Genomic DNA, 25,387 nt, shown 5'->3' with positions numbered 1-25,387 from the left:
CTGTGGGGTTGAAAACCACTGATTTAGGAGTCCAGATGTGCTGTTTGCTTTCCCCAAGGGCACAGTGTGCAGTAGGAGCTTCACTCTGCTGCACATCAGGGGGTTTTGATCTATTTAAATGTATTTGATAAACTTGATCTATTCACCCAGAGGGTGCTGGACACTGGAACAGGCTCCCCAGGAAAGTGGCCACAGCCCCCAGCCTGGAAGAGTTCAAGGAGCATTTGGACAAAGCTCTCAGGGACTTGGTGGGATCGCTGGAGTGTCCTCTGCAGGACCAGGAGATGGACTTGGCGATCCTTGTGGGTCCCTTCCATCTTGGGATATTCCCTGATTCTGTAATTCAGAATTGTACCCACAATAATTGCCTGCTCTGCTCTTTCCAGAGGCCCTGCACCGCCCCTACGGCTGCGATGTGGAGCCCCAGGCACTGAACGAAGCCATCAGATGGAGCTCCAAGGAGAACCTGCTTGGAGCCACCGAGAGCGATCCCAATCTCTTTGTTGCACTTTATGATTTCGTAGCAAGCGGTGACAACACACTCAGCATCACCAAAGGTAAGGCTGGGCATCCCACAGCAGCTGACAGCTTGAAAACTGAGCAAACACCAACTGGGATCCTTTCTTGGACAGGAGTGGGAATAGTGCAGGGAGGGAAGTTTATTCCCTAAGCTGATGGTGAGCAGATGATCTGTCCCTCAGTGGTGCTGGAGGGACACCTGCCGGACAGTTTTCCTGGGACAAACCCAGTCCAGCCCACTCCTGCTCCAGGCTCCCCACATCACTGCTATGCAAGGTGCCTTTTGTAGGGAGGGCCAGAGGGAAGTGGTTACATTATGGATGATACGGAACTCAGCACTTTCACCTGGGGCAAAATCAGGAGTTAAGCATTGCATAGGGACATTCTGGTCAGAACATGACCTGCTACAGAACTGCTTTAAGTCAGGTGCCATTTAAGGCTTCAAGGAGACAAACCTCATCCCTTCAAGAAAATGAAGTCTTTCCACTCTAAAATGCTGGAGGACAAGAAGCTTTTTGAGTTCACCGTTCTCTCTGTGGTAAATCAGGGAACAGTATCGTAGTGTGACTGAAACTTTGCTTCATAAATACTTGATATATAGTGTAGTTCTGATTTCTATTGTTAAGCCACAGACCTGGGCTCAGCTGATGTTTCTCCCTCAGTGAGATCCCATTGCTCGCACTGTACTCAGAATCACAGACTATTCTGAGTTGGAAGGGACTCACAAGGATCATCGAAGTCCAACTCTCAAGTCACTGGCCCACACAGGGGATTGAACCCATGACCTTGGCATTATTATAACCAAGTTTTAACTCATTTTGCTTTTGTCTTTCTGGTCCAAGGTGAGAAGTTGCGAGTCCTGGGTTACAACCAGAATGGCGAGTGGAGTGAGGTACGTTCTAAGAACGGGCAGGGCTGGGTACCAAGCAATTACATCACACCAGTGAACAGCCTGGAGAAGCACTCGTGGTACCACGGGCCGGTGTCCCGCAGCGCCGCTGAGTACCTGCTGAGCAGCCTCATCAACGGCAGCTTCCTGGTGCGCGAGAGCGAGAGCAGCCCGGGCCAGCTGTCCATCTCCCTCAGGTACGAGGGGCGTGTGTACCACTACAGGATCAACACCACCTCGGATGGGAAGGTGAGCATCTCTGGGCAGCGCTGTGGGGAGAGATGAGGGTGTCGAGAGGTGGTGCAGATCTCAGGTTGTTAAGGGAGGGGGTGTGAGAGAAAACAGGTTCACTGGTTTATTAATATAATAGAAGAACAAGTGTGCCAAGAGTTTGGTGGTAACTCACCAAACAGCACTTTGGAGGAAGTGCAGGCAGTATTTGTCCTGGCTGAAAGGCAAGGCATTTGCGGTTGTCCACTTAGAACAAGCAAAGCTGTGGTAAGTTAACATTTTTACTCTAGATCAAATAGTAATATGTTGTGTTGAGAGATGCAAAACCAGGCCTTGTGCTTGGCTACAAGAATTCTAATTTCTAGTCCTGTAAAGCACAAGGCAGGAGACAGCACAGCCCTCAAGTCATAGCTTATATCTCGCTGCCTTCTGCAGGTAGAAATCCCACAGACTGACAGTCATTTGCCCAACAAGATGAGAACAAATATTCTAAAGTCTGGTTCTCCAATTTTTTAAAAAGAACCCATTAGAATGTGTTTGCTGTACCTGTTTTCCAGTGTAACTGAAAGCTTCCAGCTCCTCTCATTTAAGCAGATTCCTGGTTGTTCCCTCCCAGGTCTATGTGACAGCAGAAAGCCGTTTCAGCACGCTGGCCGAGCTCGTGCACCATCACTCCACGGTGGCAGATGGCCTGGTGACAACTCTGCACTACCCAGCACCCAAGTGCAATAAGCCCACTGTCTATGGAGTGTCCCCCATCCACGACAAGTGGGAGATGGAGAGGACTGACATCACCATGAAGCACAAGCTCGGGGGAGGGCAGTACGGTGAGGTGTACGTGGGCGTCTGGAAGAAATACAATCTCACTGTCGCTGTGAAAACTTTAAAGGTGAGTTTGCAGATTGTCAGCACTGCTCAGTTGGTCACTGTTTATGATAAGAGGAAGGAAATAGTAATGTTTTAAATCACACCACCTAACGGTGTGAGGATCAGAAAATGGAGTGTGCTGATCTGCATAAACCCCATTCCTGAGAGCAGCTTTGCAGATCAAAGTTACCTCATCAAACCTGCACCACTGCATGTGGCTTAAACAAGCTGGAGTTTTGGCCCAGCAGGAACTGCATCTCCAACTCAGATCTGTAGAAATGGTTACCAAGTCAACTTCCCTTCCTCCAGAGGAGCTGTGGAACCTTTAAGAAATCAAAAGAGTTGGAAATACCTACTGCAACATCTCCTCCACTTCTGGAAAAATTCAGCTTCTCTCTTTTTTTCCAAACCTTCTGTTTCTTTCAACATTAACAACTGCAAATCTATGTATCCTCTAAGTAAGGGAGCTTTCAAACTTAATTTTTGTAGCTAAGTCAGTGATCCTGAGAGTCTTTCTCTCAGCAGGCACAAGATCTATGCAACAGGCAAGCCTGGCACTGCAGTAGCTCACACTGCCATGCTCCAGGCCATCAGGCAGCTTTGTAGGGCTGTTACAGTTTGCTTTGGCAAAAGCCAAAACACCAGAAAGGAGACAAGGATGCCATCATTTACATTCAGCCTCAGTGTGTGGTGTTACCCAGACCTTGGTCATGAAGATAAACGTTGCCTTCTTTTGCCTCTCCTTTTTTCTAGGAAGATACCATGGAGGTGGAAGAGTTCTTGAAAGAAGCTGCTGTGATGAAGGAGATCAAGCACCCAAATCTAGTGCAGTTGTTAGGTCAGTGACGTACCTTGCTCTTTCTGTTCTTAAGTCTTCCTTTTGGCAAAAACTCGCCTTGTTTAAATGCAGAGGCAGCTTTGCTGTATTTATATAACTTTTTGAATCAGGTCAGGTTATGGGGTGGTATTTTTGACATCTTTATGTAATATTTGTGCTAAGAGACACTAATTTTAAATAAAACATCAAATACAGTCACTTACATTAGTAGACAACTTTGCTGTTGAGACACGACTCTGTGTTACATAAAAATTTGCAATATCATTCTCCTGTTAGTTTGTGTCCTTGACCTTAGATGTGCTCCAGGGTTCAGTTATCAGGCTCGGATTCCTTCTCTGCTGTGTTGAATCAAATTAATGAAATTATTTTCCATGGCTTATTTTTGTGAGAGAACAGAACAAAACTGTAAGAAAATTCAAAGTGAAAGGCAAAATTATACTGGAAGCACAACAAATGCTGTTCTTTATACTTCTCAAGTCAGACATTTATAGAATAGGCTGCACTGAAGAGAACAAATTAGTCCCTAATTAAGCAGAAGACAGCAGATCACTGCTGCTGTGAGGGACTCTGTGTATCACCAAATAAGTACATGAGCTCAAACAGCACATGACTGGAAGAAATCCACAGGCTTTACAGCCTGGCTGTGCCCTGTTGTCTCAGCGGCAGATGCTGTTAATTCTACATGTACAAAGATTCTTAAGGAGCCACCCTAAACCTCTACTAGTGTTTAATTGCCTCTGGACTTTTGCTGCTTTCGGGAGCAGAGCTGTCAAGCCAAGCCCAGGATGAAAGGAGAAATGTGAAGCATGTGAAGGGTTTTACTAATGGCAACTATTCTGTACCCATTTAAAAAACGGGCACAGATGAAGTGGCTGCCCAGCCCTGTCTGGTTCCAGGAGCAGAGACTTAGGGATTTGCCATCAGAGAGCTGCATCTTTGCCCTTTGTGGGGCACAGCATAGTTGTGTTTTACTCCTGCACGTGCCTAAGGGTAGGAGCAGGCCCTCAGCAGTGCTGCAGGGGCTGTTCACAAAGGGATGACAAGAGTATCCTGTTGCCCCCGTCCCACTTTGAACAGTGACTGCAGCAAGTAGCCATCCCAGGAATGTGTGAGAATGCTGCTTCAGGAGCAGCTCCCACCGTGCTGATACCTTACCCAGCACACATTACTCTGTAGGGACATTTCAGTCTGGAAATCTTGCCAGTTCAATCACAGAATCATAGAATCAATTGGGTTGGAAAAGACCTCCAAGATCATCAAGTCCAACCCTTGGTCTAACTCCAGTCCCTTTACCAGATCATGGCACTCAGTGCCATGGCCAAGCTCAGTTTAAAAACCTCCAGGGATGGGGAATCCACCCCCTCTCTGGGCAGCCCATTCCAATGCCTGAGCACTCTTTCTGGAAAGAAGTTTTTTCTCATCTCCAACTTCAATTTCCCCTGGCAGAGCTTGAGCCCATTGTGCCCCCTTGTCCTATTGCTGACTGCTTGTTTACAGGTACCTGCTTCTAGTTGGCCACTCTTGAGCTTTATGAAGGCAGGGAGGGGAAGAAAAGCAAACTACATATTCAGAGTATCTCCTACTTCATCCCATAACCTTCCAAAGAACAGAACTACTCCTTCATGTATGTTATATAGGAAAAGTAGTGCTTTAATAGACACATTCCTCTCTATCCATAAAGTGGATGCACAGATAAATAGAAGCAGTGAGATTTAAGTTGGGCTGCATTGACTTGGGTCCTGTTGATGGAAGTCTTCACTTTTCAGAGAAACCCTCATTGTTACAGAATGCAGTAAATGGATATTAAATCAGGAACAGTGGTAAGAAAGGGAAGGTTTTTTCACATGCTTCCCCATCCTCACTGCAGGTGTGTGTACCCTGGAGCCACCTTTCTACATTGTCACAGAGTACATGCCCTATGGGAACCTGCTGGACTATCTCCGGGATTGCAACCGCGAGGAAGTGAGTGCTGTTGTGCTGCTCTACATGGCCACCCAGATCTCCTCTGCCATGGAGTACCTGGAGAAGAAGAACTTCATCCACAGGTGGGTAAAGTCACCTGGAGCTGGTACAGTTTCAGATTGCAGTCACGAGCAGACCCAGGAATTCCTGCTTGTTGGGAGGTTTCTTCCAGAGATAGATTTCACACCTGTCCACTGGCTGTTTGGTTTCAGTACTGTCCTGCAGTACCTTCTCTCCAGGACTTTCTTAGCAGACCTAAAACCTTGTGCCTGACTGCCTGAGAGTTGGCTTTGTCCTGTACCCACTGTGTGCCAGTGCCCACCTCAAGTCCTGTTTTAATCCAGATAAAGCCAAGCCATAAATGACTTACCAATGTGTGATGAGCTGCTGATCTCATTCTATCCTCAGAAAACATAAACTTCTCTTCCTAACAGCTAACATTACTGGAAATTGATAGAATTTAAAGAATTAACCCTAATCCAGACTTACGTTGCTAAGAGTAATTCCACTCAGTTTCTGACACTGTTCAGGGCAAAGCTCACCTTGTCTTTCCCTGCTGTGTTCAGAGAGTGCTTCCCAATCCAGGAGGGGGGACCCCAGACTGTGTCCAGAAGCCCTGCTGTCACTGCAGCACTGTCCCTGCTTCCTTTTGCAGGGACCTGGCAGCACGGAACTGCTTGGTTGGGGAGAATCACGTGGTGAAGGTGGCTGACTTTGGCTTGAGTCGACTCATGACTGGTGATACCTACACAGCCCATGCTGGAGCCAAGTTCCCCATCAAGTGGACAGCTCCTGAGAGCCTGGCCTATAACACCTTTTCAATCAAATCAGATGTGTGGGGTAAGAAAACTCACCTTGAGTGTTCTTTTCTTGTTCATTTTGGTTTGCTCTGCCAGCCTAGAGGGTAACTTGCTTTCTGGCCTGGGCAGAAACCTGTGGGGAGGAGATGGTCACATGCCAGGCCACAGCATCATGATCAATAGCATTTTCAGCATGTGATGTCTTCACCTAGACTGGCCTGAGGTATCTGTGAGGAAATGAGGCAGTGAAGGCCACAGCACAGTGAGCAACACAAGAGGAAGGCAGACTTATTACCAGGAATTCTGTTTTGCTCCTTTTGCAGCCTTTGGAGTGCTGTTATGGGAAATTGCGACCTATGGGATGTCACCGTACCCAGGCATCGACCTCTCTCAGGTGTATGATCTGCTGGAGAAGGGCTATCGGATGGAGCAGCCCGAGGGGTGCCCTCCCAAGGTGTATGAACTGATGAGGGCATGTGAGTATCTTCCTCCTCTGTGGGGGACAAAGCCTGGGAGGCTGGGAGGGGTCTGTAGTTACCAGCCTGTCTCCAGCAACACCTGATCCTCAGCATGTCAGAGAAAGTCAGGGGGGCTTCAGTTAGGAAACAAAGCTGGGGAGTGATGAAGGATATTTCTGCTTAAAAAAAATCTTCAGGAAGCTGACAAAAGCCCAGAAGCTGGGAATTCATGTGATATTAATGCATGCCAGTGAGTAGAATGCCAGTCACTTTCCAGGCCCTATGGCAATACCAACAGATAGTGCCTTTCATAGTGCATTCCTCTAGTGTGGGGTTCTAACTACACAAATTACGCTTTTCATCATGATACCTGAAAGAGAAAAGAGACCAAAAATCCCTAATTTTGTGAAATTTCTAATTCTGCTTTTCAAAATGTTGTTTGCACAGCACAGCTGCTGAACAGCATGAAGTGCTAAAGGCACTTTGTTCTGGTACAAATTGTCTATTATAGAAACTAGTGTACCATGGGTTAGAAGTCATACATTAAACTAAGCGAGACATTTCAATAGGATGAAATGGTAAAGATCCAAGATTTTGTAGCATTAGAGCCAAGGTTTTACAAGTTTGACAGGTCATGTCACTGAACAAAGAAAAGGCAGAAGACCAACAGTGATGAAGATGCTTCAAGACCACCCCGAGGGATGAAGTCAAGAGGCCACTACCCAAATTCAAAGCTAAAAGGAAAGCTCTGCCCCAGATTTTGCCCAGTCATTAATATGGAAATTAGAAGGTGTTAACTATGAACTTAAGACTATAAATAGCTTATTTTACACGAACAAGTTAGGCAAGTTTTTGCCCAGTATGAACTGGCTGCGCCTCCGACGTTGTCAATAAATACCTTGCTACTATTAGAATACAAAACTTTCTCTTAGCAGTTCTTTTTTTACTGTGTTTTTGCTTATCAATACCCTTCTATAACTTTCCAAGCTCCACCTGGGATCAAGGCACTCTGCTCCTCTTTGCCTCACAGGGTGCACACACATCCTTCTTTTGGATGGGTCTGCCTGAATTTCAACATTAAGAGCATGTGAGCAGGATGTTGCCTGGAGCTTTTCACACACACTTATCTGTGACTGGGCTAGATGTGTTCAGTCCAGGCAACCAGGGTAGCAAATGTGGAATTCTCCTTGGCCCAGAAAAAATCAGAAAGAGAGATGGGGAGATCAGAAGAACCTATGGAGGGTGCAGAGAGCTGGGATTTTTTAGAACTGGTTCTTTCTTTTCAAGGTTTGTTTGTTAGGGTACTGTAGGGTGAGTGACTGCTATGAATTAATACCTGTGAACGATTCTAAAGCCTGCTTATCAGTAGGTCAGAGTCTGACTTTCTGTCTCCTTGGACAGAGTAAAAAATCATCTCCTACCCACTGTAGGCACTGAGACTTATTCTGCTTTCTGACATTGCAGGCTGGAAGTGGAACCCACCAGACCGACCTTCCTTTGCTGAGACCCACCAGGCCTTTGAGACGATGTTCCATGACTCGAGCATCTCAGAGGGTGAGAGCTGCTGTTTTATTCCTGAAACAGCATTGCTGGTTATCCCCAGAGTGCTGTGTCATGGATGGGCCCCCAAGGCTCATCTGCTGGCAGTGGGGGTTGTGATGCAGCTCCATCCTTTACTTAATTTTTAACCATAAGTGGGGTAAATATGTTCCCTTACTTGCTGCACAAATGCTGAATGAACTGCAGACACACACCAGTGCAGGGGGCAGTGTTGTTTCATTTGAGCACTAAGATGCTAAAGAGCTGATTCAAAGAATATTGTCTCCTCTTTTAGAGGATCTCTTATTTCCCAGGCTGAAGAGTGAGGAATAATGAGTGATGGAGAGAGACAGAGAGATGTATACATAGCACAGTCCCCTGCTGACTGCAGCAATTAGGTCACACTATTCTACCAGCCTTCATTTTTGAAAACTGTGCCTTAATCTCTGGATTTTCTACTTAGCTACTTTTAGGAGCAAATCTGTGCAACTCAACTCTCAAGTATAGTCAACCAGGAGGTAAATGCTGGCGAGGGATGTCATATTATTCAGCAGACAGGCAGAAATGCCTGAGTATCTGCTAAATTTTAAAATCAAATATGAAACTGATCCATCCACTTCCCTACTATAGAAAAAACACACCAGATGGAATTTTGCTGGGGAGGATCTGTAAGTGGGACATCCAGTGGCCACACAAATGTCAGCCTGGGTGTGGCCAGGAGCTGTGGGTTTGTTCTCTTTCTTTCTTTTTCCACTCACATACCTTTTGCTCATGTTGGGAAGGAAACATGTACTCTTCATTTCCAACAGGGAGGTGCAGTGCAAAGTAGCTTAGATCCAGATCCAGGGAGGATACAGTTTTGGAGGGATCCCAGGAGCATCAATAGGAGGCACCTTGGTTAAAAACAGAGGCAAATGCATTCAGAGCTAGATGTGTATTAGACCTCTTGTACAGATCCTACCACTTGTTTTTTTTGGCTGAATTTATAAGCATGTAAATGAGTTGGAAATCGTTATGAAAAACATCTGACCCTGAACAGCTCTAGACTTGAACAAAAACTAAATCCATGAATTATGTATTTCTCAGTCATGGATCTCTTCCTGTCAGTCTGGGTTTGCAGTAAAGACATAGATCTCTTTTTTCCCCCTCTTCCTCTGCTGGTCTGTGTTCCAACCATTCCCTTTTTGTTTTCCTTACAGAGGTGGCAGAGGAGCTTGGAAGAACAGCTTCCTCCTCCTCCATAGTTCCTTACTTGCCCCGCTTACCCATGCTGCCCTCCAAGACGAGAACACTGAAGAAACAGGCAGAGAACAAGGAGAACATTGAAGGAACGCAGGATGCTGTGGAGCACTCGGCCTCCAGCTCAGCCCCAGGTATGGGCACTGGGACAGGGGCCCTGAGGCCACAGTGCTGGGGGTAAATTCCCAGAGAAACAGAAGAAAACAGAGCAACATGAATGGGAAGGTGCTTTGTGCTGCTGTGTCATGAGGGCTGTTGGCCACCTCAGCAGCCCAGTTATTTACCAGCAAATAGAAAACACTGCAGCTTTTTCAGTGCTCTTTCAGTAAATCCCATTGTATCTTTTAATTTCATATTTTGCTTAGCTGCTTTTTTTAAATGACAGCTTTAATGCAACAAGGGATTTTCTTTTAATACTTATGGTACTTAGGAAGGAGTTAAAAAGTACAGGAAGGGAGTAAGAAACTGGAATGACAGAGCAACTTTTTTCTGACCTCTCTCTCCAAAGTGGCCTCCTCAGACAAGTTACCTGCAGAAAAATGGAAAAAATTAAGTAAAAGTGCTCCCTTCCTCTCTCACTCTATCTCTGCAGCACCTGGGCAGGTAAATAGGCCAGGCCCACAAAGCCCACTGCAGGACAGGGAGGTGGATTTTGCAGACTCACACCTGTTCCTTCTGCCCAGGGTTCATCAGGAGCACACAGCCAGCATCCGGGTCGCCGGCACTGCCCCGCAAGCAGAGGGACAAGTCACCCAGCAGCCTGTTGGAGGATGCCAAAGAGACCACGTTCACCAGGGACAGAAAAGGAGGCTTCTTCAGCTCCTTCATGAAGAAGAGGAACGCTCCCACGCCTCCCAAGCGCAGCAGCTCCTTCCGGGAGATGGAGAACCAGCCCCACAAGAAGTATGAGCTGACGGGTAACTTTTCCTCTGTCGCTTCCTTGCAGCACATGGACGGGTTCTCCTTTGCTCCCACGCAGCAGGACACGAGCCTGGCACCCCCCAAGTGCTATGGAGGGGGGGGCTTTGTGCAGAGGACCTTCTACAGTGATGATGGCACAGGGCCCAGCAGCAGTGGGGGCGTGGGCACCAGCGGAGGGTGGTCGGGCATCACTGGTTTCTTTACACCGCGCTTGATTAAAAAGACTCTGGGTTTACGAGCAGGAAAACCCACCGGCAGCGAAGACGCTTCAAAGCCTTTCCCAAGGTCAAACTCCACATCTTCCATGTCCTCAGGGCTTCCAGAGCAGGATAGGATGGCAATGACCCTTCCCAGAAATTCCCAGAGGTCAAAAATTCAGCTGGAACGGACTGTGTCCACCTCCTCTCAGCCCGATGAAAGTACAGGGAGGGGTAATGACCTGCTTCCCAAAAGGTTTGAAGAAGGCCCTGCTTTGACCAGAGAGAGACCAAAAGCAAAACTCTTGCCAAGGGGTGCCACAGCACTCCCTTTCCGAACTCCCTCCACGTTGGAAGAAAAGGAGGGTCCAGGGCTAGCAGCAGCTCCTAAGGGAAAAGAAAAAAACAGTGGCCCACGACAGGGGGCCCTTGAGGATGGCGAGAGGCAGGGGTGGTCATCTCCAGGAAAGGCTGCAGCAATACTTCCAACCACTCATAACCACAAAGTGCCAGTCCTAATCTCACCCACTCTAAAACACACTCCAGCAGACGTGCAGCTCATTGGCACAGACTCTCAGGGTAATAAATTTAAGCTCTTATCTGAGCATCAGGTCACTTCTTCTGGCGACAGGGACCGGCCCAGACGGGTAAAACCAAAGTGTGCTCCACCTCCACCACCAGTGATGAGGCTCCTCCAGCAGCCAGCTCCCTGCTCCGACGCAGCAGAAGAGCTGAGCGCCGTGGCGGGGGCACAGCATGGACTGGAATCGAGTGAAGGGAGCAAGAAGGTGGCAGCAGCAGCAGCACCTGTTGGTGGAAAATCTGGGAGGCCTGTGATGCCTCCACCTCAAGTGCCTCCGTCATCGTCTTCCACCTCCCCGGTGAAAATGGCCAACGGCACGGCCGGCACAAAGGTGGCGCTGAGAAAGACCAAACAGGCGGCTGAGAAAATCCCGGCGGACAAGATCAGCAAGGAAGCGCTGCTGGAGTGCGCGGACCTGCTCTCGAGTGCCATCGCCGAGCCCACCCCCAACAGCCAGCTGGTGGACACAGGGCACCAGCTGCTGGATTACTGCTCAGGCTACGTGGACTGCATCCCGCACACGCGCAACAAATTCGCCTTCCGGGAGGCTGTGAGCAAACTGGAACTCAGCCTGCAGGAGCTGCAGGTGTCCTCGACAGCTGCTGGTGTCCCTGGGGCAAACCCCGTCCTTAATAACTTATTGTCATGTGTCCAAGAAATCAGCGACGTGGTGCAAAGGTAGCTACTGTCAATCTGGGTAAGAGAAACACACACGGGGAGGGGGGGACTTTTTTTCTGTACTGATGCTTTCAAAAGGAAAGACTGATACTTGAGTATGTGAAGTACCTCAGATCACTGAGTTCTCCTCACGTTTACAGGTTCATCTCAAAGAATGGGGATGGAGAGGGTAGATCAAAGCTGTAAGGGGCAGAACATCAAGTATCTGTCCCTGCCTAGTCAGGCTGATCTGCTTGGTATGGCAAGGGAAGGCAGTTCCTTGCTCCTTCCTTGGAGAGGCAGGAGAACCGATGGCAGGTTCTCGCTTTGGGAAAGATGGTTGATGTGTGATAGCAGAGTACTGGGGTGGCTGCAGGCTGCTCTGCTGTACAGATCCTGCCCTGTCTGCACTTACATGTGCTTTGCTCTCCCAACAAGGCAAAGGGAAAGCACTGGAGCTCCACTGGTACCGATGGCCAAGCAGTCAGAGCCAGAGGGGCTCTGAGGGGGGGTCATGTGCAGTTAAAGGTCTAATGCACTGACAGTGTTCAGAGCTGCTGGAGGTGGATGCACTAGCCTGGATGGCTTAACTTCCACAGCACTGTTGCTGCTGTAATGAGAACTGCAAAGTTAGTTAATATATGAAACTATCCCTTTTCCCTCCTGTCCACCTCATCCACCACCTGTTCTCATCATTACTGTGTCAGAAGCGTCAGGGATGCTGGACAGACTTACCACTGGAACACCCCCTTCCCCCGACACAGCCTTCACTCACTGATACCCATTTCTAGTGGTCTAGCACGGGTGCTGCTTGATGGTCGTTTTTGAGTAGTTTGGGGCTCTTGCACAACTTGCCAATGTTGTTGGGGTGGGTGGGTTCTTTCTTTTTTAAGCTCTAGATTGTTTTTTAACTTGTTACCAGGTTGACTCCCCATTTCAGTTTGATCACCCTGAGGACCCACTGTAGGTCATGCTGAGCCTCCGCCACCCCAGCTGTTTCCACATTCCTTCAGCAGTCACAGCACTGCAGGACCAGCTGGAGAGCCAGGACGTACAGCCTGGCCTGCCCACCACAGGGATTCCCTGAAGCTGTCCCTACCCTTCACACTCCCAGATCCCTGGGATTTGTTCTAGCCCTTACCAGTCTCACAGGCTTCCAGCTTCCCTCTGTCCAAAGGTGACGACAAAGTGTGGCAGCACACAGGGGAACCACAGGCATCTCTTCTTAATTATTCCTGTATTTTAGAGGCCAGACCAGAGTCCTGTGCTGTAGGGAACATGCACATAAACTGCGCTTCTCTGCCTGGGATGTGCCAACTAAAGTTACGGCTCTGCCTTGAAGGGCTCCCACTGGGTCTCTGATGCCTTCCAACAGTGCCAGAGTGAGGGCAGCTGAGGGGCTGACATTGTCTTCCTTGGTCCTGGTGCTGATTGTAGACAGTTGTGGTCTCAAAAAGCTGATCTTCTGTGTCTGTGCACAACTCCCTGAGGTGTAGATGTGCTGGCAAGTAGGGAGAACTCAGCTGTTGGTTTGTGAGAGGAAGGAAACAGGCCCGATAGCTGCTCCAAATAAACATTACCTGCACACTGTGGCTCACTTCACACTGGGTGATAGAGGATCTCGCTCGCTTTGCACCTTACATCTCTTATTTTTGGCTAAAATGCTCTTTCAACTTGTTTTTAAAGCGTGACTATGCTGCCTTTAGAGTTGGAGTGGAGCTGGGGCACAGGTCTGATTTTAGAAGATGGACACTTCCATTTCTGTCTGGAAGCATCAACCTGTTGGTGCTGGGCTGTCTCACTGAGGGGCCCTGTTTTTTCCACATTGCATAGCGAGACAGGGGCCTTGAACAATCTTTAGAAATGGGCTGGTGTCTGAGAATCCTCATTTTATTGCTGGCCTGTGGTAAACAAGGTTGTGTCATAGTGTGTGGAAGCACAGCAGAGGAGCAGCAATGGACCATGTGAGCTTCACTGGCCAAGTGAAATAAAGGTAGGACAAAAACAGCCAAGCAATCCCTTCTGCTGAATCCCAGACTATTCTGAGTTGGAAGGGACCCACAAAGATCATCGAGTCCAACTCTTAAAGTCAATGGCTCACACAGGGGATTGAACCCATGACCTTGGCATTATTACAAGCAAGTTTTAACCAACTGAGCTAATCTCAGGGTCTGTCCACGTCTGCAACAGGACCAAGTGTGCCCAGGATCCCCTGGGGGCTCTTCCACAGCCACACCCAGCTGGGCACCAAACCCTTTATCTTGTAGACTTTACTGAAGGCTTTTGTGGTTTACCTTATCTCTTTCAGTCATCTTTATGGAAGGTGTGCATCCAAACTAACTGCCTTTGGAAAGGTGACCTGCAAAGGGAGAGGTGCCTGTGGCATTGCTTCACATGGTCTGTCAAACAATCAGAAGGATTTAGAAGGTAGGGGAGCTTTCCTTGGGGCAGAAAGGCAGGTCTTGCTTGCCCTGGCAGACAATGGTGTCATCACTGTACTGCTGCTCAGCCACGGACAGAGAGGCTCAAACTGAAGGAATTCCTGGGGGAAAGGTGCTTTAGCCACATTTTAAGGCTCAGTCCAGTTCTGATGAGTATTTTGAAGAAGCTTTTTCTTTTCTTGAATGCCAGTGTTCCAGAAAAGCTCCAGCAAAAGGTATAGAATAGCAATATAGAATTTCTAACTACTGGAACTCCTCTTGTGCAGCCCTTTCTGAAAATCCAACTGTGTCCCAACAAAGCACTGTTTCCCTTCTACTGGCCATCCCCTCTTCCTTTCAGATGCCACCTGGTTTCTCCTTCCCCCCACAGAAGAGATGGGGCAGCATCATGACTGCTTTTCCAGAGTCACAGAATGGCTGAGGTTGGAGGGAACTTTGATCACCTGGTCCAAACCCCCTGTCCAAGCAGGGCCACCCAGACCCATGTCCAGGCAGCTTGTGAGTATCTCCCAGCATGGAGGCTCCACAACCTCTGTGCCCAGCACAGCAGCCCAGTCAGTACTGATCCCTCCTGTGGTGGAAAAACATGGGGGTTTGCCTGTTGGAGAGCATTTTCTCTGCTCTTGCCTCTCATGGTACACCAGGTAGGTAGGTGGTGGCAGAGGTAGTGCTGACTTGACAGTAGGTTTTCCCCCTAAACAGGAGGCTGCAGAATTGCTGCTGCTTCTGCTGCCCCACAGGGTTTTATTCCCAAACTGCCCTCTGGCAGGATAGCAAAAGGATGCTGGCTGGGAGAGCTGGTTCTGCTTCACCGTCCAGTTGTTCTTCTTTCCACAGCTACTCCAAAATTGTTACTGTTCCTTCTCCCTTCAGCTAGGCCTGGCTTTCTGTTCAGCCTTAAAGGTCTCCACTGGGGCCAATTCTCTGCTTTCAGCCTTGCACCAAATGTACAAAGGAGTGTATTGGTAGTGACATTGTCTCAGTGGAGAGCACTTCTTGCTCCAGTGTTTGGGGCAGGGGACAAGGCATAAATCCTGCTGTTTCTTCTCCCCAGGACTGTCAGGCAGCCATGGGGGTACAGATGCCCTCACAGCCAGGCTCTCCCTTGCACTAGTATGGGCTGGAATTTAAAGCTGTCTTTACAACAGGGGTGGCACCACATTAGGCCCAGTAATGCCAAGAACAAAGCATGTGCTCACACAGTGAGCTCAGTGGGGCACTTTCTCTTCCTACCACTGTGGGAACTGGTTCACTCACAGGTGCAATTCTCTCTTCCTCCTGCACTGTACACCCTTTTCAATCCCCAAGCAGTGCACTTGATTTAATCATGTTCTTCATTAGTGTGGACAGGGCTGAGGCTGCGTGAAGAGTCTGGTCTTGGGACTGCACCAAACTGAGCCACAGGGAAAGGGGAATTGAAGGGAGCAGCGCCTGCTGATGCAGAACAGAACAGGGAGGGAGGGTTGTCCTCGTCCTCCTCACACAGGACGTTTCTCCAGAGCACCACTGGCCTCCTGTCAGGGACACACAGCCCAACACGTGCATGTTGACATCCACCAGGGGGGCTCGTGCAGGAGTTTTGGGGCAGACTGTGCTCTTTGGGTAGCAGGAACTAAACACCACAGCAAGGAGAGGGGAGACAGAACAGCCCCTCCCTACCAGGCAGGGGGAGAAAGGGGTGGGATGGGTGACACTGTGCAGCTACAGAGCAATCCCAACCCCGGTGTCCTATCACTTACCTGAGGCAGGCTTGTGACAAGCACCAACAGCTCCAGAAGATGGTGGTTGCAAAGCCTACAGGCTGCTGTCTTCTCTTGTAACACACTCAGCACAGCCTGGCAGCTTCCATGGGGCTGGCTAGACACAAGGGCAGTGACTGCAGCACATGTGGACACCTCCCATGGCACCATCCGGCACCGGTGGGCGCTGAGTCCCCTGGTGGGCAGAACAAACCCCTCAGCCCGTTCCCTGGAGGCAGGTGACAAGAGGTTCTGGGACACCTGAGTGATTCCCACACCTACACCCTGACAATGTCTGTACCAAAGGAGGTCCTTCCTCCCCACGTGTCTGTTGTACACGGCAGGTGAAGCCGAGGGCTCGGCTCGGCACAGCACGTTGTTTGTATTGGTAGTGAACTCGTTGAGGGCAGGAATGAATTAAAATTAAACACGTTAATCACCAATCACTCTACCAGTGTTGTCAACTGGTCTTGTTTTTTAATTGTTATTGTAATATATTTTGGTTGGTTTTCTAATTTAATTCTCTCACTATTGTCTGACTGTGAACTGCGAACAGTGTTAAACTTGATGTAAATAAGGCCCTTGGAAGGGCCTCTTTGCCTGTCGTTCCACAAAGTTTTGCCAATTTGCATTTTATTTTAAATAAAGGTTGCAATATTTTATTGGCAAAAACCACTTGGGTAGATGCTGCTTTTTTTTTCGTTAAGGAATATTTGAAGCTGCTCAGTCCTAACCTGAAGATTGTAGGGTAGGAGAGAGAAGATTGTTATAAACCTGTTTTAAAAAAAGGACTTAATTCTACCAGATTGCAAAAAAAAAGCAGTATCTTTATTTATTGAAACCAAACAGTGTTGCCACGGCATGGTCAGAGAGCGGCTCTTGCTGTTGGGGTTGTGTAATCAAAGCTCTGTCAACTGAGACACACGCCTGACCCACCAGAGGCAGGTCTTGCATCACCCTCCTCAGTGACACCAGCACGCCCCTCACCATCACAGCAAGAGCTGCTCCAAGTGCCAACCTCAGACCAGTGAGGAGCTGACACCGATGTCCGGCAGCCTCAGCCCAACCCGGACAGCTGGAGATTCTTTGGTATTCGAAAAAAATCCCAGGTTGTCCTGTCTTACTCAACCTTCTAAGAAACTAACCTCCAACTAACAACTTGCTAAACAACAACCCAAGTTGTGTCCTGTGGGACAGCATCTTCCCTTCCCAAGTGGCCATTCCTGGATCCATCTCCCTCTGATGTTTCCCAGGATTTTGACACCTGCGACTAAGAGATTAACCATAAACCAAGTCTCAGAAATGCCTGATCACACACACACTGGCACAGCCCTCAAGTCCACTCCACACAACAGCTGAGTTTAAGCCACGCTGGAAAGCAGCTGCCTTGGACTATGAAGCCTCGTTAGATAACAGAGCCAGCGTGCCCGGAGGGAAGCACAGACTCAAAGTCTGCAGGACTGGTGAGTGTGTCTGGTCAATCTTTTCCCAGAGGTCGTGCTGTTCATTCACTGGCACCATGAAGCAGGTCAAAGCTTAAAATAGATCAAAGGTCCCTGGGGGGTGGCCGGGAACCCCAGCCCTGTCCCTGGCATGTGCTGTTTCACTCATTGCCAGCACAGCTCTGTTGGAAGGGAGTTTTGACCCAGAGGTCACAAAGTGATTCCCGTATCACTGTTGAAACTTTTTGGGGCTGCTGTAACACACTTATCACCTGGCAAGTACCCAGACAGCAAACAGGCCCTTGTAGTAACAATGCTGTTACCAGCCAAAATGCCACAGCATGAAATGTAATGAAGAGAAAAATGCAAAAAAGCTAAAAATGAACTTTCTACATCCATGAAAACCTGGATTCACATGCAGCCACCATCCTCCTCACCCACCCTTTGCCCCGGCAAAGGAATTCTCTCCCCTTTTCCATTTTGCAGGGAAACAAAGAGGCCCTTCACCAAACTGCTTAGAAAAGTAACTGCAGCAGCAGTTCCCCTCATCCTGCACTGCTTCCATACAACAGAAGACTCCAATGAGGAAGGACACTCCAAAGTGAGAGGCTACAGATTTGGCATCTCCAGAGGAGATCACTCAGTCATTTTCTCCCAGTACAAACATGATCATGGCCCATGTGTCCCTGAGCACCAAACACCTTGGGAAGGCAGGAGAGCAGAGGGAAAAACTTAACTCTAGCAAAACAGTTCTGTGTGATCTTGGACAGGGACAGAGAGAACTGGGGTCAGGGACGAGGATGTTGCTTCTGCCACCCTGTCACAACAGGACCAGCCTGTCCAAGGCCTGACTTCACCACACAACAAACCAAGGACTTGGACATTCCCAGGTCCCACTCACACGAAGCTGTATCCTCTGTCAGCACAACCAAATTATCCCTTCAGGCCACTGCCAGCTGAAAGAAGGGACTTAAAATACCAGACAGACTCCACACACAGACAAGCACAGGCTGTCCCATGTCCCAGGAATAAAGCCAGGTGGGATGCACCTCCTTCTCTGCAACAGCCTTTGGAGTAATGAGGCATTGAATCTGTCTCTGTGTAAGTGCCTGGCTGAGTCACCTGTTTGCCTGACCCTGGGCAAGGGGAGCAGCTCCCAGAGTGCAGAACCACCTTCACCACACCTGTGGTCCCACCTGGTGTTCAAGGAAGGAAGTAATTGATGCGCTGGGGTACAGATTTGCAGCCCTGTGCAGAGAAGAGCTTCTCCTCTTTGGGGACAAACACCATCATCCTGGCCACCTCGTCCAGGGTGGCCTCAGTGTAGGGCAGCCCCCGGGCCAGGAAAGCGTCCCGGGCACAGAGCTTGACATGGTGGAACTCCAGGGGCAGGAACGGCACCAGGAAATCAATGAGGTTCTCTCTGAGGAGGTGGCTGTGGGCATAACTGTTCTCTGGAGCAAAACACAACAGAAAACATACTTAGAAGCTTCCCCTGAGAGCAACATCTCTCTGAGAGGCAGGGCTTGGCTCCGAGGGGCTCATCATGGTGGGAGAGACACCCACTTGTACAGAGCTGGTCAGCACTGGGCCTGAGCACAGAGTGTCCCTACAGCCCATGCCAAGACACACCTGAAGGCCCAGAGAAGCCTTGGGCACTGGGCTGCCTCTCACTCCCTGGCCATTTCTGGGGCTGAAGGGGGGCCCAGAAGGGCTCTCAAGTGCCCTCCTCATGCACTTCCCTGCCCCAGCACTGCTGTGCTCATGGGGCCCAAGGGGCTTATGTTCCCAAAAACCCCTTCTGGGGATGCAGCAAAGGCTTGTTCCCAGAGCACAGCCCTGTGTGGCACATGGTGGCTGGGAGGTAGAGGGGCAGGTTTGCAGGCAGAACAAGGTTTTACCTGCAGGCTCCTGCAGCTCCAGCCGCAGCCGCTGATCCAGGAGCTCCATGGAGATCTCCTCCCGTGCCCGGCCGGCACGCCAGAAGTCCAGGGCAACCTCATTGATGGTGTTTCCACCGAGATTGCTGTGGACACAGAGGGAAGTCACTCAAGTGTGGCCCCAGATATGAACCACTGAGAGCTGCCAGCAGACCCCCTACAGCCAGGCCCCAGCACTGCTTTTAGCAACAGAGGATTTGCTGTGTAGGATCAGCACATGGAGGATTCAGCCTTCTTCCCAAAGAGCCCCTTTCCACAGGCATTGATACAGCTGTCTGCCATCCTGGCAGCTCAGACCCAGGGGCAGCAGGAATCCATCTCCCTCAGCCCCCTGTCCTGGCTTGGGAAACCATCGACCTCAGAGGTTGCACTTTGCTCTGCACCAAACTCTGAACAGACCACCAATGAAAGTCCAAGTTGAAGGGCAGAGCACTTGGCACGAGCCCCACTGGAAGTAAAGGTCCAGGGCAGGGATTCATCCAGCAGCTCAGGAGTTGGAAAATCATCCCCTGCCACAGGACAAGGCAGCAGCAAAGTGCCCACATAAGGACTCCTCTGGACACCCACTGTGGGGGCAGTTCTGCCCTGAGGGACAAGAGGTCCTGACAGCTGTTGAGGGTTCCAGGGCAGCCCCTCACCCTGGAAAGCAGGTCCAGGTCAGGCAGTCCCCGTCAAGTGCTGGTGAGGGGTTTGCTCCCAGCCCTGAGTGCCCCAGCACACTGGAACCACCAGTAAGTATATGGAGGAAACAGCAGGTGGCTGCAGAGCTTGCGAGAGACACAGACCTGGCACCCATCCTTCCTCTCATGTGACAGGCTCTGGATCCCAAATGGAGGGGAGGCAAATTGAAAACCTAACACTGTTCCCCACCCCCTGCTGCCTTGTGAGGAGCAGAACAGCCAGATCGTGGGAGAAACAGGCCCTTTTGACTGAGGACAGGCAGCCAGTCTCACCCCATCCCCAACTCCCACACCTGGCCAAAGCTGCAGGATTGTGCCAGTGTCCACAGGAGCCCTGGAGCAGAGCCAGCGCTTCTACAACAGGTCAGTATCACAGGGCCACCAGGGATGATGAAACCCCAGGATTACACACTGCTGCAGTTCAAGGCACCCTGCTCCCTCTGCTTGGTGGTACGAGGGGTGTGACATTTGTCCATTCCTGACCTTCATGGCTTTGCCAGGCAGGACACAAGGTCAGCCCAGCACCAACAGCACATTCACCCTGTGCTGAGCAACAGGGAGAACCTGCCCCCTCCATCACGGCTCCTGCCAGAGGCCCGCACAGGTGGGACTGGAATGTGGTCAGTTCCACGGGCACTGGACACACAGACAGGTCCTCCATAGGCAGGGAATCCTCCCCAGGGAACCACCAAGCTCGGGAGTTACAACACTTGCCTTCATGGTGGCAGGTGGAGAACGAAATGCTCTGCCCACCTCCAGCCAGTGGGAACAGCTCCTGCCAGGGGTTGCAATGCCTAAATTGAAGAGGGCCCAAGATGCCAGTCTCTCCATGGCATTACTCAATGGGCTACTTTTGCCTACCTCACATCTTGGCTTTGGGATGTCCCACCTCTCCCTCCAGCTGCATCCCACCTATTCTTGGGTAAGGGACAGCACTGGGGTATGCACGTGCCTGAGTCCTTTCTCCCTCTGGATGTGCTGATGCCAGGATCAGCCCTCACAGCACCTCAACCTGCAGCCATAGCCAGACAGTGGGAACTCCTCACCTCCCAGGAGAGCACAGGAACTTCCCACCAAGACCTGCAGCCCCAGCCCTGCTCCCTGGAGTGTGACATCTCCTGCTCAGCTGGGCAGGGTGACACCATGTTAACTCTGCCTCTGCCTCCTTGTCTCAAAGCCCAGACACTGGCTAAGGTGTCCCAGCTCAGCTGGGTCCCAGCTCCTCCTACAAACTCCCTTCTCCCAGGGGCGATTGCCCAGCATGAACAGGTAAAACTGGCCATAGAGGCAGCCACCACTTGGGGGAACAAGACATCTGTCCCCTCCCCTGCAGCCTGAGCCCCTCACAGTGGACACATTCCATCACTTGGTTACTCCCCACCCCTTCAGGAGCCCAGAAATCACCTGAGGAAGAGGAAGATGGATCTCTGGTCATCTGCCTGGCCCTTCTTGCCGTGGTGAGCCATGAAGGGCCTGATGGCATCCAGGAGGCTGGAATGCAGCTTCTCCGCCTCATCGAAGATGAACAGGGACTGCCTGCAGAGCTGCTGGGTCTCGCTGATCTGCCTCTGCAGCTGGGCCTGTGGGGCAGTGGGAGGGCTGTCAGAAGCCCTGGGACTGGGCCTGGGTGCTGTGGGATAACCCTGGCTGGCAGCTAAAAAACAGCTGCTCACTGGTTCTCTCCCACCAGGGACAGGGCAGAGAACAGGGAGAGCAAAGGCAGGAAAATGAGTGAGGCAAGATATTTAGTAAGCGAAGGAAAGAGGCAAGAAAGAACTGAAGTAGTGCAAAGGCAGCCACCCCTGCCTGCCACAGACAGGCTGATGACCAGCCCATCTCTGAGCAATGGCTTCCTGCCTCAAACTTCCCCAGTCTCCAGTTTTTGTTGCTAAGCACAACAGTAAATCACATGGAATATCCCTTTGGTCACCTGTCTGCTGTGCCCCTTCCCAACTTCTTGTGCACCCCCAGCCTACCGAGTTCAGGGGCAGGGTGGGAGAAGGGGAAAGCCCTGAAGGCTGTGCAAACACTGCTCAGCAGTACCCAGAACACCAGTGTGTATCAACACTTCCACTCACAACCCCAAGCTTCACAGCACTGTACAGGCTGCTCTGAAGGAAATGAACCCCATCCCAGTCCAGCCCAGCACATCAGACCATCCCCACGGGCACACTGTGTTGTTGGCTCTCACCTTGTAGGAGTCCAGGTACTTGTGGTGAGGGAAGTGCAGGAGGGAGATGAACACCCTGACGCAGTCGCTCTTCAGCCCATCCCGGAACAGGTGACTGGCCACCATCCGAGCCACAAAGTTCTTCCCTGTGCCAGACCAGCCATGGAAGGAGAGGACCAGAGCCTTCTCGGGCTGTGGGCTCTGCAGGAAGCCTTGCACTGCCCGAAAAACCACTTCTCTGGCCAAGTGTTGCCCGTGGAGCTGCTCCCTGAGGTTTGTCTCTAGCCCTGCAGAGAGAGAGCAGGAGCTCAGCCTTAAATTGCCAGCACAGCTGCTGCTGCTGCAGGTGGAATTAAAGGGACAAAACGTGGCAGGGCTGCCTGGCCAAGAGGAGTCTGAAGGGGCACTAAAGCCACAGGCTGCCTGTGCCCTGCCTGCATCAGCCTCTGGCCCCAAAAAGACACAAATCTTCCACTGACTCCTTTTTTCCTTCAGGAAGAGGCAGAGGTGTTTGGCAGCTGCAGAGAGCACTGATGCCCAAAGGCCCTTCCAAGCTCCCAGCAGAGGATTTGAATAGCAGGAGTCTCAGGGACAGCAAAACGCCATGACACTCACTCATGGTTTACACACAGGTCTGGGTGTCACCCCTGGGGCAGGGCCCCAGGCCAGTTTGGATGCCACTGCACGTGCCTCAGAGTTATGGCAAACTGGAGCAGATAAACACTGCAGAGTAAGGGAAAAACTCTCTCTGGTCTCAGAACTACAAATTAATAATGGGACACAGGACTCAGCTGAGCTCCTCACCCTCCCAAAGCTCAGCACCCTGCTCAGAAATGCCCTTTCTCACATCACTTGCTAAAATACACTTATTTTTCAAAAAAGGAACAAAACAAAGAAACAATAAAACCAGCACAGCCCCTACCTGTGATGTTGTTAACTATCCTGCAGTCTCCTGTCTCGCAGCACTTGCCAAAGCTGCAGTACCAGGCAGAGAGGATCTCCAGATAATCCTGGCCCACCAGAGGTAAGCTCCAACCTGGAAAAGGCAGCAGAGGCTGAGCAGAGATGTTCCAGCACGTGCCTTTTTCGCATTTTGAGTAGACACTCAGCTGAGCCTCATTAAAGGCATCCTCTCCCAGGTGCAGGGACTCATCCCTGGCTTGGGGAGGGACAATCAGCTCAGAACAGGCAGGACCTGGTTCAAGCTGGCAATGAGAGCCAAACAGGTACTGGCACAGTGCCCTCCTTGACAGACATGACTGTGGCACCCCGGGACATAGAATCATAGAATGGATTGGGCTGGAAAAGGCCTCTGAGATCATCAAGTCCAACCCTTGGTCCAGCTCCAGTCCCTTTACCAGATCATGGCACTCAGGGCCACGGCCAAGCTCAGTTGAAAACCCTCTAGGGATGGGGAATCCACCCCCTCTCTGGGCAGCCCATTCCAATGCCTGAGCACTCTCTGGAAAGAAGTTTTTTCTGCTCTCCAACTTCAATTTCCCCTGGCAGAGCTTGAGCCCATCGTGCCCCCTTGTCCTATTGCTGAGTGCCTGGGAGAAGAGACCAACCCCCACCTGGCCAGAACTTCCCTTCAGGCAGTTCCAGACAGTGCTGAGGTCACCTCTGAGCCTCCTCTTCTCCAGGCTAAACACCCCCAGCTCCCTCAGCCTCTCCCCACAGCACTTGTGCTCCAGTCCCTTCTCCAGCCTCGTTGCTCTTCTCTGGCCCCGCTCCAGCCCCTCAATCTCTTGCCTGAACTGAGGGGCCCAGAACTGAACACAACACTCAAGGTGTGGCCTCCCCAAGGCAGAGTCCAGGGGAAGGGTCACTGCCCTGGGCCTGCTGGCCACGCTATTTTGGATCCAGGACAGGATCCCACTGGCCATGCAAAGGGGGGACACCCAGGGCAGGGCCCCTCGGGAAGGGCAGGACTGCACCCCGGGAGCTGTTCTGGAGGCACCAGGGCGTTTGGAGCTGGTGCTCGTTCCGGGGCATGCGAGAAGGAGAGAACAGAGGAAGGCGCTTACCTGGGCTGGGACCGGGCTCTCTTTGTTCCTCCTTCTCCTCGCAACCCTCCTGCCACACCTTGCATGCCAGGTACTGCCAGTACTGCTTGGAGAGAGCGCCTACAGCCCCCAGGTGCTTCTTCACGGCCTCGTACCCGCCATGCCCGGCGCTGCTCGGCTGCCCCTGCCCCTGCCCCGTGGGTCGGTGCCGCACTGCCCGCGGCGGGGGCGGCGAGCCCGGGCTGCCCGAGCCGCCCCGCAGTGCCAGCAGCGCCAGCAGCCCCAGCAGGCAGCAGCCCAGCCCCAGCCGCGCCGGGGGTTCGCCCTGGCCCATGCCCATGGCTCGGGTACCAGCGAAGGGAGCGCGCCCTGCCCCGGCTCTGCCCGCGGCTCCGGCCGGCCCCGAGCCCTGACCTCACTTTCCGCCCGCCCGCGATGGATGGATGGATGGATGGGCGGCGCTGCGGGCGGGGCGGGACACCCGGCATGGGCCGGACCGGGATACCCGGCCTGGGGACAGCCCGGCACGGACCGGCCCGGGGACACCCGCCCGGGGGGACAGCCCGAGCCCGGCCCGGGGACACCCAGCTCGGGGGCACAGCCCGGCACGGAGCGGACCGGGGACAGCCCGAACCCGCCCGGCGACATCCGGCCTGGGGATAGCCCGAACCCGGCCCCGGGGGGACAGGCCGAACCCCCGGCCCGCGAAATAACTCGAACCCGGGGGATATCCCGAACCCGCCCGGCCCCGGGGACGGGTTCTGGAGAGATGCCGAGGGAGGGTGCCAGACACTGCCACCAGCCTGAGTTCACAGAACAACTGGTCCTCATTTCACAGAATATTCTGAGTTGGGAGGGACCCACAAGGCTCATCGGGTCCAACTCGGCTGCAGCACCAGCAACAAGTGTTTGGGGAAGGCAAATAATCTGCTTTGTAAGTAGCCCAGGAGCTCGCCTGAAGTTTTGCTGCCACACAGGGAAGAGACAAAGCTGTTCATTAGAGCCACTTCCAAAGGGCACAGACCAAGGGAGTAGGACGCTGTGGGCAAGTCAGCCCTGCAGCACAGGCTGCGGCACTGGGCTATCCAGGCTGGGGATGCTCCTGCTGGGCTCCCAGCTCAGTTCAGGAATTAGATCAGAGCTCTGGGACAGGCTGGTGTGTGACACTGGGTGTCATTCCTCACTGACCCTGAGAAGTACATCTCGACACACGGGATGTCCAAACACAGGCAGGGTGGGCTCCAGTCAAACAGCCAGGAAAACAAACCC

At 51.5% G+C, this 25,387-nt stretch overlaps 2 protein-coding genes across 2 annotated transcripts in view; one reads left to right on the top strand and one right to left on the bottom strand.

The window, feature by feature from the left end:
* The window catches only part of ABL2 (ABL proto-oncogene 2, non-receptor tyrosine kinase), a 48,936-nt gene extending 32,381 nt beyond the window's left edge, over window positions 1–16,555 (top strand). The window contains exons 2-11 of the mRNA XM_071564892.1: window positions 387–557; window positions 1,362–1,657; window positions 2,256–2,528; window positions 3,260–3,344; window positions 5,212–5,389; window positions 5,962–6,146; window positions 6,430–6,582; window positions 8,029–8,118; window positions 9,303–9,476; window positions 10,026–16,555. Coding sequence (XP_071420993.1) covers window positions 387–557; window positions 1,362–1,657; window positions 2,256–2,528; window positions 3,260–3,344; window positions 5,212–5,389; window positions 5,962–6,146; window positions 6,430–6,582; window positions 8,029–8,118; window positions 9,303–9,476; window positions 10,026–11,725 — 3,305 coding nt within the window. The 3' untranslated portion in view covers window positions 11,726–16,555. The remainder of the gene's footprint in view (window positions 1–386; window positions 558–1,361; window positions 1,658–2,255; window positions 2,529–3,259; window positions 3,345–5,211; window positions 5,390–5,961; window positions 6,147–6,429; window positions 6,583–8,028; window positions 8,119–9,302; window positions 9,477–10,025) is intronic.
* Window positions 16,556–16,692: 137 nt separating this feature from the next.
* TOR3A (torsin family 3 member A) lies at window positions 16,693–24,509 on the bottom strand. Its single transcript, XM_071564967.1, has 6 exons — window positions 24,140–24,509; window positions 23,035–23,148; window positions 22,134–22,399; window positions 21,347–21,522; window positions 19,224–19,348; window positions 16,693–18,776 (listed from the first exon to the last, which is right to left on the bottom strand). The coding sequence occupies exons 1-6, from the start codon at window positions 24,456–24,458 to the stop codon at window positions 18,526–18,528; spliced, it is 1,251 nt and encodes a 416-aa protein (XP_071421068.1). The 5' UTR covers window positions 24,459–24,509; the 3' UTR covers window positions 16,693–18,525.
* Between the last annotated feature and the right edge of the window lie 878 nt (window positions 24,510–25,387).

The sequence above is a fragment of the Pithys albifrons genome, chromosome 10 (genome assembly GCF_047495875.1).
Source record: "Pithys albifrons albifrons isolate INPA30051 chromosome 10, PitAlb_v1, whole genome shotgun sequence".
In the NCBI taxonomy this organism is placed as follows: domain Eukaryota; kingdom Metazoa; phylum Chordata; class Aves; order Passeriformes; family Thamnophilidae; genus Pithys; species Pithys albifrons.
The sequence above is the reverse complement of the archived record's forward strand: the minus strand, read 5'-3'. Positions and strand labels throughout refer to the sequence as shown.